This window comes from Candidozyma pseudohaemuli, assembly GCF_003013735.1.
Source record: "Candidozyma pseudohaemuli strain B12108 chromosome Unknown scaffold00019, whole genome shotgun sequence".
Taxonomy (NCBI): Eukaryota; Fungi; Ascomycota; class Pichiomycetes; order Serinales; family Metschnikowiaceae; genus Candidozyma; species Candidozyma pseudohaemuli.
Window position 1 is genome coordinate 191,803 of NW_020194453.1, and position 14,215 is coordinate 206,017.

At 42.6% G+C, this 14,215-nt stretch overlaps 6 protein-coding genes across 6 annotated transcripts; 3 read left to right on the plus strand and 3 right to left on the minus strand.

The window, feature by feature from the left end:
• Positions 1 to 1,641: 1,641 nt before the first annotated feature.
• On the plus strand, positions 1,642 to 2,775 carry MIF2 (Mif2p; the record flags this gene model as incomplete). The annotated part of the gene is made up of 1 exon (XM_024860262.1): positions 1,642 to 2,775. One exon carries the CDS (start codon positions 1,642 to 1,644, stop codon positions 2,773 to 2,775), a length of 1,134 nt encoding a protein of 377 aa, XP_024711641.1.
• Positions 2,776 to 2,868: 93 nt separating this feature from the next.
• MRT4 (Mrt4p) lies at positions 2,869 to 3,573 on the minus strand (the record flags this gene model as incomplete). The annotated part of the gene is made up of 1 exon (XM_024860263.1): positions 2,869 to 3,573. One exon carries the CDS (start codon positions 3,571 to 3,573, stop codon positions 2,869 to 2,871), a length of 705 nt encoding a protein of 234 aa, XP_024711642.1.
• A 639-nt stretch (positions 3,574 to 4,212) lies between these two features.
• Positions 4,213 to 4,521, minus strand: C7M61_004951 (uncharacterized protein; the record flags this gene model as incomplete). Its single annotated transcript, XM_024860264.1, has 1 exon — positions 4,213 to 4,521. One exon carries the CDS (start codon positions 4,519 to 4,521, stop codon positions 4,213 to 4,215), a length of 309 nt encoding a protein of 102 aa, XP_024711643.1.
• A 104-nt stretch (positions 4,522 to 4,625) lies between these two features.
• SAC6 (fimbrin) lies at positions 4,626 to 6,557 on the minus strand (the record flags this gene model as incomplete). Its single annotated transcript, XM_024860265.1, has 1 exon — positions 4,626 to 6,557. One exon carries the CDS (start codon positions 6,555 to 6,557, stop codon positions 4,626 to 4,628), a length of 1,932 nt encoding a protein of 643 aa, XP_024711644.1.
• Positions 6,558 to 7,411: 854 nt separating this feature from the next.
• C7M61_004953 (uncharacterized protein) lies at positions 7,412 to 12,698 on the plus strand (the record flags this gene model as incomplete). The annotated part of the gene is made up of 2 exons (XM_024860266.1): positions 7,412 to 9,843; positions 10,325 to 12,698. The coding sequence occupies 2 exons, from the start codon at positions 7,412 to 7,414 to the stop codon at positions 12,696 to 12,698; spliced, it is 4,806 nt and encodes a 1,601-aa protein (XP_024711645.1).
• Positions 12,699 to 13,046: 348 nt separating this feature from the next.
• On the plus strand, positions 13,047 to 14,093 carry C7M61_004954 (uncharacterized protein; the record flags this gene model as incomplete). Its single annotated transcript, XM_024860267.1, has 1 exon — positions 13,047 to 14,093. One exon carries the CDS (start codon positions 13,047 to 13,049, stop codon positions 14,091 to 14,093), a length of 1,047 nt encoding a protein of 348 aa, XP_024711646.1.
• Positions 14,094 to 14,215: the final 122 nt, after the last annotated feature.

Sequence of the window (14,215 nt, forward strand, 5' to 3'; positions counted from 1 at the left end):
AGGTGTAAACTGTTATATGATAGAATACGTCAATTTGAAACCAACCAGCGACAACGATCATCCTACTACGGCGTAAGGGTCGTACACGATTACGAACTTCGACTCGGCTCGTCTTGTTGGTGTGTTGATTTTGCTACTTGTGGTGATAGTCAGGGATCTTTTCATCATGTGGCGGTTGGCTCGTGCAATAACCACCTCGTCAAGTTATTTTACTACAGTTCGGAAGAGGATTCATTCAAAAGCATTGAAAGTTTTCCTATGAATCATAACATTCCTGAGGTTTCGATAATGGACTACCATATCGATGACGATGTCCATAACGTGTATGTCTGCATCGCGTGTATCTCGGGGGATGTTTTCACAGCTGTTTTTCGTTTTGATCCAAAGAGGTTTCAAAACGCAAGATGTGAGAAGCTTCTGAATGCGAGGCTCTACAATGATTGTTGGACTGCTAAACCTATTGCTGACAGATTTTTTTTACCGGTAAACTCATTTAGGGCTTTGACAGGAGCCCACTATCGCGATGAGCAAAGACTTGAGGCAAACTTAGAAATTGAGTCACGAATACTTAACGAAAATAAAGGAAGATTCTCATTGGCTTCTAAAATACAAAAGTTTCACGTCCCATCATTATATTGGATAGGTGGTTTAGCTTCCTTCGATGAAGCAGATCAAGTCACTGTGGAAGAGGATGACTCTCACAAATTGAAGCAAATTTTACATTCGGAACTAGTGGATAATGTCCAAATGTTGTTTCTGAATATGCACATCGTCGTCTCCACGCCAAAAGAAGTCGCCTTGTTGAGAGGTGATTCACTACTATGCCAAGCAAACAGCGGAGCCCTTTTTGATTTCGAAGAGCATAAATGTCAAAATGATATGGGTTGGTCTGACAGAATTTCGATTTCTCACCTAATTCCTGAGCTCCTGGTGCTTGTATTGGCTACGCAAGCTGGTTTGCTAACAATTATGCGACTCTGCCATTTCAAAGGAAATCATGCTATGAGACAAGAGTTCATGCTTCCCGGCCCTGCAAATCAGCTAAATCTTTCGAGAACGATTTTAGGTGTTACTTCCAGAAACATCTCCGTCCTGATTCAAATCCCTAGGTTTCTCCTCTGTGTCACATTTTCTGATGGTAAGGCAATTGCATACGAGCTAACTCAACGCCAAAGGACGGAATGCTCCAGTATAGCGCAACTTGATGTTTAGTGTGTTGTCAAGATAAGGGCTCTCTTATCGCGAATTTTTGTTTTGGTGCTACAATGGTGCGCCTCGCGACTTCGCGCTCGGTGTAGATGTTGTGTTTACTCAAATAATCGATCATTCAAGCCAATGGATCTAATAAAAGTTGGGAAGGAGGCTCGTAAAACGGGATTTAGAGTCCGCGAAGGGCTCATAAGAGACAAGCATGACATGGAAGACATAGATGAATTTTTTGCTGAGGGAAGCAGCATACGGGAAAGTATACCAACAGCACCCAAGGATACCGGACCATCGAACGATTATAAAGAGTCATCTACCGATCGAGGAAGCCGAAGCCGAAAATCTGTCCCAGTCTCTAAAGAGTCCCCGCGAAGCAAATTCACCAGTCATTTTGACCCTGCTACGATAACATCTTTTGGTAGCGATGGAGACAACATGCTTGATGCCGCAGACGACTTTCAAGACATCACTTTCGAAGATCTTGAAACGAATTCATCAAAGAATGATTTGAGCCACGAGCCTTTGAAGATAAAGGAATTTACGAAAGAAATGGCAGTCGGAAATGCCACCAGCCCCAAACAGCTCAAGACGCTTGAACTAAGGCCCCCAGCAAAATCATCCACCAAATACGAAATTGACGGAGCAAGCGAGGAGATGGCTTCTCTGGAACGCTCGGTCAAGTCTGATTTACCCCAGACATCTTCCCTAGAAGGGAGTCCGGTCAAGTCCGACTCTAAGGATCTTTCAAAACCCACATCAAACGTATCAAAGGATGACCACTTTGAGTGGGACAATGATAATCAACTATCTGACGATGATGATTTTGATAATACTCAAGATGAATTATTTGAAGAGGCTGTTGGAACCCATTCTCTGCTCCCTTCACCTCCTCCCGAGTCGACGAGTTTAAGACGCTCCAAACGAACTCGAGTGAAGCCACTAGACTTCTGGAGAAACGAACGAATAATTTATACTCGTGCAGATGAAGGCTTCATCTCAGAGAAAGATAATACACTTATCAACGACTTGAAGAAGATTCCTCTACAAGAAATTACCGAAATTATACATATTAAGGACACAGACCCAAAACCGAAGAAGCGAAAGATGACGCGAAAATCACAGAGAAAGGGCGAAACCGTTAACAAAGACGAAAATCTAGATCCCTTGTGGTTCGATGAGGGTGTGAAGGAAGTAGAAGTTTTCCTTGATGATGATACAACTGCTAAGCAGGAAGTTGCATGGACAGCTACTGGGGTGTCCTTCAGGGACACAGGCGACAATGACCAGACAGAACACTTTCTGGCAGCTCCTCTATTCAGGTCATCAAAAGGGTCGATGTCCTCTGGACTCATCAACTTGCCACAAAACGGTTACAAAAGCCTACGAAGCTCCAACGATATGACGTACATATTCCATGTGACGCAAGGGCGTATCGAGGTGGAGCTCAATCAAGATCGTTTCGTTGTTTTGACGGGCTGTTCCTTCATTGTTCCCAGTTCAAACATCTATAGTTTGAGAAACGTCGGTCAACAGAGTGCTACATTATTTTTCGTTCAATGCAGAGAATGAAGCTTCTGTCTACGCCTCCAATACACGTGAAAAAAAAAAAGAAAAATTTTTTTTTGATGATCGTTTATGAGAGTTTTGACAGTATTTAATCGATTAGTACTTCTTGAATTGGCCATTTTCGATATCAAGGTTCCCAAGCAAGTGTGCCTTGAATTCTGTAGCGGCAACACCAAATTGCTTAAGAATCAATGCTTTCGTCACATCCAATTTGTCGCCTTTAGCACAAACTTCATAGGGATTTTCCAAAAAAATTTTGCCGCTCTTAATCTTAGTGGGCAACTTATACTTCGTTCTCAATGTAACCTCCAAAGAATGGGACATCGGAACATCCTCTTCTAACGGTATCTGGCCACCTCGGGAGTAAACAATTCCTTCAGGGATCGTGAAGTCTATGGGGGCCTCGTTGTTGGCTTTGGCGTAGTCAAACTTAACAAAGGCTTCGAAGTATGCTTCGACCGTTTCTGGTGCTTCATTAGTAAATAAACATGCGGTGATACCTTCTGGGGCAGCAATTATTTCGCTGACCTTATTAGAATTTTCCTTGTAGGCATCTTGGATAGATTCACCCAAAGCCTTTTGAAATACCTTTCTCTTGCCCACAATGATTTTAGAACCAGCCCAGTCGGCTCTTATGTCCTGAAGAAAATTATTTCTGAGATCACCTAAATGCAAAGCATACACGTATCGGTATTCGTCTAATGCCTCTCTAATGGAGTCGAAAATGCGGAGCTTATTCTCTTTACCCTTTTTATCGGTCTTGGATAGCGTAACCAACTTCGAGCGTCTAGATCTAGGCATACTATGTTATCAAAGCAGATTATTTTATGGTGATGAGCATCGCATTATCCTTAGTGAAGGTAGCCTGTAGTCACGTGACTTGCCTTGATAATAGCTGCCATGATGAATTCCTAATTTCCTACTAAATTTGATAATGTTGATTTAAAAGAGTCAAAATCCGATTTCATCTATCCTTAATCAACAATTGTGTCAACTCTTCAGTTCATGACCAAAATTTATTGTCAACGGTTGTCGCAAATTCGAGCTATGATACTACATTTGAAGGCATTCCTTTTCAGCAATAGGTAGCAATTGAAGGAAGCAATTCCTAGATCAGAATCTCATCACAGCTTCATCCAAACATGATAGCAGTTTGCCAAACGATCCCGTGTGTAAGACTCACCCTACCGGAAAAGTGGGTTTGTTTCTTCGGTTTGCAAGTTGCTTTGTTAGGTTGACTGGTTACCAAAGTAAAAGCCAGAGAATGTCAAGATAAATTAAAATCTGTTGCAGCTACAACGGCAATGCCAAGGGCCTTCTTTTTATTGTGTATACTCAGCTTGAAAAGTAGTGGAGTTGATAGATCTGACTGCGGCATTTGCCTCAGTTAGTGAAGTTCTGAAGTAAAGCTGCAACTGACAACATGCCAAATGATGAGATCTACCAATCGCCTGGGATTACAGCCTCCTTTGGAGAAGGCAAGTTTCTCTCATACTTCGTACCGCCAGGTCTGCAAGGAGGAATGTAAGGGTCAGGGTGTTTCCACTCTTGAAGCTTGGCCCTGGTTTTCTCGATCAATGTCTCCAATTCGTTAACATCTGACACATGTCTTCCGGCTTCGAACTGTTGTCTGATCTTAATTGTCTCTCTTCTGTATGCATCAAATTTGAGGGATGAGTCGAACGCCGTCCTCAAAGCCTGTCTAAATAATGAGGCAACACGCTTTGTGTTGGCCTCTGTGAAAGGCATTATATGTTTCAGCATGGTGCAAGACTATTACGTATATGCTCTAAGTTCTCCGTTGCAAATTTGTTTTATTCTATTGGTTAACTGCGTGTGGTGTACGGATTTCGTTATTTTTGATCCGCGACATTCATCAAGCTTCCAACAAAAGATAACACCAAACGACTTCTGACTTCATTTATGTCCTCAGGTACAAGCCAAATCAAGGCTCCAAGTTTTCTAGCAATAGAAATGGCCAACCTTGCGTTTGCGTACTTCTCCTCTTCGCTGATATTGGCTCCCTGATACACTAAGTCGTAATCAACGTAGCCAGGCTTGATACCATTGAGCACGTCCAACAAATATACACCGTTTGACAATGAAGAATCCTTGAAGGATCTGATTGCAGCGCTCTTCCCACCCTTCGATACTTGAGAATTGGCCCATTTCAAAATGTCGGAGTCACTAACATTTTTACCATTTCCGAGGCTGGACAAAGTGTTGACTATGTTGCGTCTCATCAACTGCCATACTAGACCAAGCGTCAACAACTTATTACCATCCACGATGTCCGATCCCTCTATTCCCACCAAAGAAAAGTTGTTAGCCTTTCCTATCTCGACACCATAATTGGTATTTTCCAAGGCTTTAAAACGAGAGAGTTCACTACCATTTGCTGGCTTCTTGTTAATGTGCTTGAAAGAAACACTTCCGGGCAACACCTTGTCGAAGGCTTGCAAAAGAACCAAGCCATCTTTCAAATCCTCGAAAAGAGACACAATTGGTGGATCCACATCCAATGAATTAAGCCATAGAGTAAAAACTCTTGCCTCTCTCTCCCCCTCTGCGTCAAACTCTTCAATTTCTGGAGCTTCACTTTCTTCGATGGGATCTAAGCCTGGATACGTGTTGAACAAATGTGCAACAAACGCGAGATTCAACTTGGGATTACCATTAACAAGTGCACTAGGTGTCAAATACTTCCTCACACCAATTCTTTCTGCACTTTCCAAAATTCTTTCAGCTCTCTCATGAAGGTCATTGACTTTCAAAGGAGACAAATCACATGAATCCGGTTGTAATTGGTTCAAAAGCACAGTGTAATTTTCACCATCGCTAATATCTTTCGAAAAATTGTTGACACGTCTTTGGGAGCCCGCATTCTTCAAATGATAATTGAACCAACGCAACAAAATCTGCTCCGGTGGTAATCTCAAAAATTGTTCCAAAGACTCGTCCTCCTCCAAGAGTCTGTAAAGTTCAGGGTGATACTTGATGTCAACCTTCGATAACAACCCTCTACGGATAATTTGCCAAATCAATCCCAAGATAAGATGCTCTTTTCCGTCAATGATATCTTCTGAATGAACATTGACAACCACACAACCAATTGCTTTCGCAGAATTGATTACAATGTTTGCATTCTCAGACATCTGAAAGTTATTGAGTGTCTTCTTCTTCTGGGTTGGCAAATTGAGAACACGGGTGTCAATTGTGTCAGGCACGGAATCATTAATGAGCTTCGACAACACTAAACCATCACGACATTCATCAAAAATCTGAAAGGTTTCTGTGTCGAATGGTAACCGATCCCCGACATGAGAGTCACCTGAAAGCACTGAATTGATATGGCGAGTGAACTCGGTGCGCTCTTCGTCATTGATGGTGTGCGTTGTACCAGATGTCTTACCACTGATATAGGTTTTGTGCCCAGTTCCGGCTTTCCGATTTGGTGAAGCAGCCGAATCTTGAGAAGGAGTCTGAGAAGATCCAATCGAAAATTGTCCTTTAGAAGGCGTCGTGTTCTCTTCCTTCAATTTCGCAATCAACTCGACGTAATCGTCCAACTCAACATGGCCAGAAGCATCAACATCAACAGATTTGAGGGTTTCACGAACGTGATCATAGGAGGATTCTCCTTTCAGAGCAATTGCATTGATGACATCTTTCTTCTCGGCCCAGCCCTTTTCTTCCAAATCAATGCTGCGAAACTCTTCGATGACCGAAAAGATCTCACTTTGTTCCAATTGTGGAAATCTCTTCTGTAATTTCAACACGTTCATCTTGAGCTAAACGGGTTCAAACAATGGAAAGATATAAGTGTACGTTGATAACAGCGCACTAACAGTAGGGGTGTTTACTCGGTATATACACGACTTTAGTTGTGGCTCACAACTAACATCATGCCTTTTAACATCGGGTACGAGTCCCTCATCGATCCTTGCAAACGCGATTGACCTATTTCTATTCGCAACCCAGATTTATGCTAGAGTATAGCAGTTAAGCAAGTGCTCTACAAGTTCTAGTCGAAGAACAGTCATGTCTTCTTTGCTGCGCTCTCCGAAATGGTGCAGTATTGGTCATAGGGAAGCGAACCGTTGATATAACGTCACTGAAGCTATACTATCTCCTGATGCTTTATGAACACTAGAGTGGATGACTAGACTTTGCAATAAAGAGTTGGAAGTAGCTCATACCCTAAGCACGGTTGTTCTGTCTGTCAGTAAGGCTCTAATCGTGCTTGTATTCTTGAAGAGACAGAGATTCGAGACATTACCACGACTCACCACCTGTGATTAGATTCTTCTTTTGAAGCTTTTGCGGGAGAGCGACAGCGGTGCTTGATCTGACGTATCATGTAGATGATGAGAATCTATCGTTACCATGATTCTCCTGCAGTTTGTAGACGCCCTCGATAGCATGAATTATACCAGAGATTCGTACCTTCACCTTATCCTCGAAAATGATGCACGATGCAAAGTTGCAAAAGCCCACTTTTTCTCTCAATGAGGTTAGATTGCTGTTTGACATTGAATCAAGATTAAGCCATTTCCTAATTACCAACAATACTGCTTTCGTGATTTGTGGGGATGTCGCCCGAAGGTTTACTTTGGACGAGCCATCAAAAGTGCTTTCAATGCGATTACCTAGACAGTCCCCTCAAGACACAGTTTCTGGACTATGGGCTAGTCTGCGTGCAACACATCTCATAATCCAGGTTAATCACTCGCTTCATTTTTATCTTCATGAGAGCTACACATCTTTCAAGGCACTTCCTAAACTCAATGGCCTCAAAATACAGAACATAACTTTTCGAGAAGACCTTCCGAACTCTGGGGTGGTAGAGCTAGTTAGCACGACGACCAATGATTGTATCTTTGTTGTTAACATCAAGCCTCACACAAGTGAAAATAAGCGTGATGACAAACTAGTGAAACAAGTACTAAAATGCAAAAGTGAAGTCGTCTGTGTTTGTGTCAGCACGAATGAAAGTCGTGTTTATGTTGTTTCAAAAAGCGAGTTGGCTATTTACGAACCCGCAGACTTCTCACATAAGCTGTTGGTCGAAGTATTTGCGTCTCAACCTCTAATCCTGAAGCATACATTGGGTGAAAATAGATCTGCTGTTAAATTGAACGAGTTTCATGTTCTTACAGGCACCTCTGCTTTTGTGAGCAATGACCAAGAGGCATTGCTCGCTCCAACCTCAAAATGGAATGGTTTTAACGTCACAGAACTACTATCATTCACTACTACCCGACACCATTACATTTTTATCTACAAGAGTGATCAAATTGTGATTCAAGACAAGCTTTTGATGCATCCACCTATAGAATTGAGCCCAAATGTTATGCAAGGTATCAATGGTATAACATCTGATCCTGTAAAGCAGACGGTGTGGGTTTATAATGATTCCTCAATCTACGAAATTGTTGTTGGCAATGAGCATTCATCAATATGGTATGGTTACTACATCATGGGGCGCTTTGACGAGGCGCTAGCACTACTAGACGAAGAGCCATCAAATTCTAACTTGGAGACTTACAAAAACTTTGTGAAAGTGAAAAAAGGGTATAGTTTACTTCAAAAAGGTGGCTTTGGAATGGATATCTCACAGGAAGAGAATCGCAAAGCATTGTCTGAGTCACAACTTCGTGGCGTTCGAAATTTGGCTTGTTCGATGGAACCCTTTGAAAAAGTCTGTCTTTTGCTCAGCAAAGCCCATAACCATTTGGAGTCCCGAACTTGGCATTACGAACTATTGATTGCGTATCTTCGGGAAAAGCTTTCCCTTGCTAAGAAGGAGCGTTCGAAAATGAAAGCCGTCATCATAGCGACTTGGACATTGCTTCTATATTCACAGGAAATAGCAGCATCTAAAGATAAGGCTAATGTGCTATTGGCAAGAGAAGATCATCACCACGCCAAGCCGGAATTGATCGAGGAGTTGAAGCAATTCTTGGACGTAAATCAAAGTTTCCTCGACCCCGAGCTGGTAATCGAGATTCTTTTGAAGGCCGATCTTGATTCAGTCCGGATGCATTATGCGGTCATTAGAGGGGAGTTTGAGTACATTCTCACCTTCCACTTAGAGAACGGAAATTGGACAGCAGCTATAGCGACTTTGAAAAAAGCGATAGAAAGCGAGGGCAGTTCAGGAAGAGAACTCTTGTATACAACGGCGCCATTATTGTTACAGATTTGCCCCAAAGTGACGGTTGACACCTGGGCTAAGACGACGGGACTTCAGGTCCGGCGACTTCTTCCTGCGATCCTTGATTACGTCCGTAAACATGATCATTTGCCACTACCAGAAAACCACGCTCTTAATTTTCTCGCAGGAGTGACGAACGAAAGCAATTGTGAAACAGCGATAAACGCATACCTCGCTCTCATAGTAAGGTATCCTGATGACGATCAACAGAGGGCAACTAAAGCTTTGCTTAAAGCCATAAATCATCTTCGTGATTGCAAATCTGAAGTTGTTTACGACAAACAACTCATACTTCGACTAGCCATACAGCATGGGAAGTTGTGGCCCGCGGTTATTATCATGATAGATGATTTGCAACTCTACGAGACATCCTTGAAGTTTGCCTTAAAGCACAAGGATATCCGATCAGCGGAGTATATCTTGCGAAAATTTGAGAGGAATTTGACGGAAAGTGCTGAATATAAAAGACAAACGACTAGCGAGTTGCAGATGTCATTAAGCCACTTATCCGACAATGATCAAAACATGAGAAAGCGCCTTTGGCTTGTTTTTGCTCAATTTGTCATGAAACACTCTGCGGGTGACTTCATGTCGTTACAGAATACTTATTTTGAGAGGCATCTTAAAAATGGATCTTCCAGATTCGAAGATCGCATTCGTTATCTCATCGATTATGCAAAGGAGACATCACGTTTCAAGTCTCCATTGAATGTGAAAGACTTGATTGCGCTTTTGCCAGAGCAAGTTGAAATCTCGCAATTAAAAGAGGAGATCGTCGACTCACTCGATAGCCACAATGACTCTATTGCATTATTGACTAGTGAAATGAAGGAGCTGGCTCTCATTTCCTCAAAGTTAAGAGAGCAAATTACTACATTTCGTGATGAGAAACGCAATGGACAGATTGGAGTTTTGGTAGAGGCTGGCGAAGCCTGTGCTCTTTGTTCAAAGCTACTTTTGGAGAAAAACATCGTTGTTTTCGCTAACTGTCAGCATTGCTATCATAAAGATTGCGTCGCACGTTATCACCTTAAACAACGAGGTGAGTATCGTTTTAAGGAGATGTTTCAGAAATTTCGTCAGCAATCTACGCCATTCGACAGAGAGGAGCTTGATCAGATTTTTTTGAAGCGATGCGTTTTGTGCCACGAAGTTAATTTAAACTCCATTGACGATAACATAATCGACATTGAGAAAGACAAGCAGCAGGTCTTAGAATGGATTCTATAGTACTGCATATCACACACGTGATACTACAGGCATCTCTTTTTTTTGCGCTTGATGCCATCTATCGTACCTCAAAGCTTCTATGGGAAAAACTCAGAAAAAGAATAGTAAAGGTCGTTTAGATCGCTACTACTATTTGGCAAAGGAGAAGGGTTACAGAGCTAGATCTTCCTTCAAGCTTATACAGATTAATGAGAAATATGGTCATTTCTTGGAAAAGTCCAAAGTTGTGGTAGACTTGTGTGCTGCTCCTGGATCGTGGTGTCAGGTAGCCTCCAACCTTTGTCCAATGAACTCATTAATTGTCGGTGTGGATATCGTTCCGATGAAGCCTCTCCCTAAATGCATTCTATTTCAGTCGGATATAACCACTGAGGATTGCCGCTCGAAGCTTCGAGGACATCTCAAGACGTGGAAAGTGGATACATTTCTACATGACGGAGCTCCCAACGTGGGTTTAGGATGGGTTCAAGATGCTTTTACCCAATCACAGCTTGTCTTAAAAGCTCTCAAGCTAGCTGTTGAGCATCTTATTCAAGGCGGAACTTTTGTCACAAAGGTTTTTCGGTCAAAGGACTACAATAATTTGATGTGGGTATTCCAGCAGCTCTTTGATAAAGTTGAAGCCACGAAGCCACCAGCCTCGAGAAATGTTTCCGCTGAGATCTTCGTTGTTTGCAAAGGCTTCAAAGCACCCAAAAAGTTAGACAATAGATTGCTTGAACTCACAGACGTCTTTGAAGAAATTGGCAAACCAAAAGACAACAATGAGGCAAAAGTTTTCAATCCAGAGAAGCGAACGAGGAAAAGGGAGGGATACGAAGAGGGAAACAACATTTTATTCAAGGAAATGGATATCCTTGAGTTCATAAGAGATGACGAACCCATCAACAAATTGGGAGAACTAAACAAATTGGCAATCCCAACAAAAAGTTCGGAGTGGAGGATGTTGTGCAAGCTAAAGCTTTGGTCGTCAGAGCTCGAAGAATGCGTGAGTGACCTTAAAGTGTTGGGCAAAAAAGAATTCAAACGAATCCTTAAGTTTAGAAAAAATGCTAGGAAAGCGCTTCAGCTCGATAAAGCTCCTGAAAGTGACTCTGAAGAGAAGCCTGTTTTGACAGAGGAAGAGCAAATAAGTCAGGAGTTAGCTTCGCTCACGGAAAAACAGCGTCAAAGAAGAAAGCGGGAGAAAAAGACAGCTAATGAAGTGAAACAGCGAGAACTCAAGCGTCTTCAAATGAACATGCTTACCGATATGTCGATTGGTATAGATGCCGCCAATAACGCGTCTCAGTCTTTATTTAACTTGAAAGCGGTCAAAAATACTGGTGCAATGGAATCCATAGCTGACGGAAAGAAGACGATGATATTGTCAGACAAAGGCCGTAATGTGGATACCTTGCTGGATGACGAGGAATCTGTGTCTCTGGACTCAGAGAAGGAGAATGATGATCTTGAAGCTCAACTAAATGCTTTACACGATCAGTTTAAGCAAAGAAAGTTGGAAAGGGATGCCAATTATCGGGCCAAGCTTAATCGAGGCGATTTAGATGAGGAGAAGTGGGATGGTATAACCAGTGATGTGGATAGTGATGATTCAGAGAATGACCAGTTGGTGATGGAGAATAGTGATTCTGATGATGAGGATGATGAAGCTATTTCGAGGATGATGGAGATCCGAAACTCTCAGTCGGCTTCTTTGTCTAAAGAAGCGCATGCTTTTTATGCGGTCAATCCTCTCATTGGCAATATTGACGACAGCACTCTTCTTTCCTCGCTTCAAAACTCCGAACCTGGAACTTCGAATGTGGTCCAGACCGATCCAGAGTCTTCTGAAAAGATCGATTTCGAACTTGTCAAGGGGCAATTCGCCGACAACAATGAGCGTGCGGAAGATAATGATATGAAAGAGAAGCATTCGTCCACCGTCGAGTTAGATACTGCTGAAGCTATGACCTTGGCGCACCAAGTAGCGCTCGGTCAGAAGAACAAGCATGATCTTGTAAACGAAGGAATTCATCGGTACTCATTTAGGGACAAAGATTCTCTTCCGGACTGGTTCATCGAGGATGAGAAACGGCATTCGAAGATCATCAAACCCATCACTAAAGAAGCAGCAGCAGCGATTAAAGAGAAGCAAAAGCAACTTAACTCTCGGCCTATCAAAAAGATTTTAGAAGCTCAGGGTCGGAAGAAGATGCGTGCAATCAAGAGACTTGAGAAAATCAAAAAGAAGAGTGACCTTATTAACGAAGATGCTGACAAAAGTGAACGTGATAAGGCCGATGAAATCCAGCGCATGATGAGAAAACTCTCCAAGAAGGAGACAACTAGGCCAAAGCCGACACTTGTGGTCGCAAAGGGTCATAATCGTGGTCTCAGTGGCAGGCCCAAGGGAGTGAAGGGCAAATATAAAATGGTGGATGGCGTCATGAAAAATGAACAGAGAGCACTTAGGCGAATTGCCAAAAAGCACAAATAATCCGCCATCTATCTCTGGCATTGCCTCAACCCCCTTTTATAGAATATATTGTAAGACTAGTATTTCCTGAGGAGAGAAATGGAGGATTACGTCAGAATACAGGAATATGCGTAGCAGAATCTTCGCGAGTCTAGGTGTGTTAAAAGCGTCTTCACCACTTTTTTTTTGTTCAATAAGTTTTGTTGAACACTCATACGTCACTCTGCTGAGCCAGACCGACCATTCAATAATAATTTGCTACCTGGTAGCGTCCACTCGTTTGACATAGCTGCATCTTGTTGCAAGGGCCTCATGAGTCTTATAGATTGTGTTTTGGGAAATTAGCATCAACTGCGGCGACGTGATCCTATGAACTCGGAGAAGCGTCTGTGGCACCGTCATCGAAGATCGGCGGCCATTTCGGGCTCGTTTGATGCGACAAGTTTTGTGTCATCCCCGTCATTTATTGAAGTTGCTAACCTGGGCAATCTCACCGACATACGGAGTCTACAATTGCATACTTCCACCAAAGTTGAAGCAAAGCTCGAGTTGAACGATGACCTAAATCTTCCTGATCAAGACTCAGTTCAGGCAGAAGATTTTTGCAATTGCCCCTCAAAAGAGAGCTATTCCTTCCCCTCCAAGCTTCAAATTCAGAACGAACGTTCAACTCCCGTTGCGCCTGATTCACCATTGCCAAAAAATGCACCCTTCAAGACAGATGCGTCCCTAAAATTGCGTCGGAAGGACGAAAACACGAGTTATACGCCTCGCTTTTTCTTGACCGAGGAGACAACTTTGGGAGAAGGCAATGTTCCAGATGCAATTATAGACCTCGATTCTGTGTCACGGGTCAGTCAATACCGTAAAAGCACTTCGGAATCTTATGTGGAATCGACAGATACCCCGGGTACGGAGAATGTTTTCTTTGACTCTTTTCGAACATTTGGTACAACGACCTCATTAAAGACTGGTTCGACTGATGCCGGCGAAAGCTGTAAGGAGCTCAAGGTAAATAGTTGTGGCTATGAGGCAAAAGGTAAGGATGCTTCAAATGCCATACGTCATACGTCAGAATGTTGTACCGAGGAAGAAGAACCCAACTACGATTCGAGAATGTCTTTTCGCAGCGGTCAGTCAACTTCTCAAAAGTGCCAGGCGAAAAGCAATTTGGTGGGAGCTGCATGTCTTTCAGGGTGGCAGTCAGATTATTCTAAGTCGATTGACACGATCAACATCATGCTGGACAAAACTAGAAGTCTACAAGCAGAATGTAAAAAGGTTAACGCCAATCTGATTCCAAAGGCGCTAGAATCCGCTGGTGAAGATGAAGAATCTGTTCAAAGTGACTTTGAATCTCTGTCGAAAGCGAATGAAAAATCAGGAACGTCTTCTATTGTTTCACACCTGAAATAATTTTGGGTTGCCGCTTTGGCCTGTCAGACGGTACATGAATTTAATTAACAGACCTTCATAGCTTCGAAAAGCTTGTGTGTGTTGGATAGCTCTGATTTTCTGCAAAAATTGATCATTTGGGG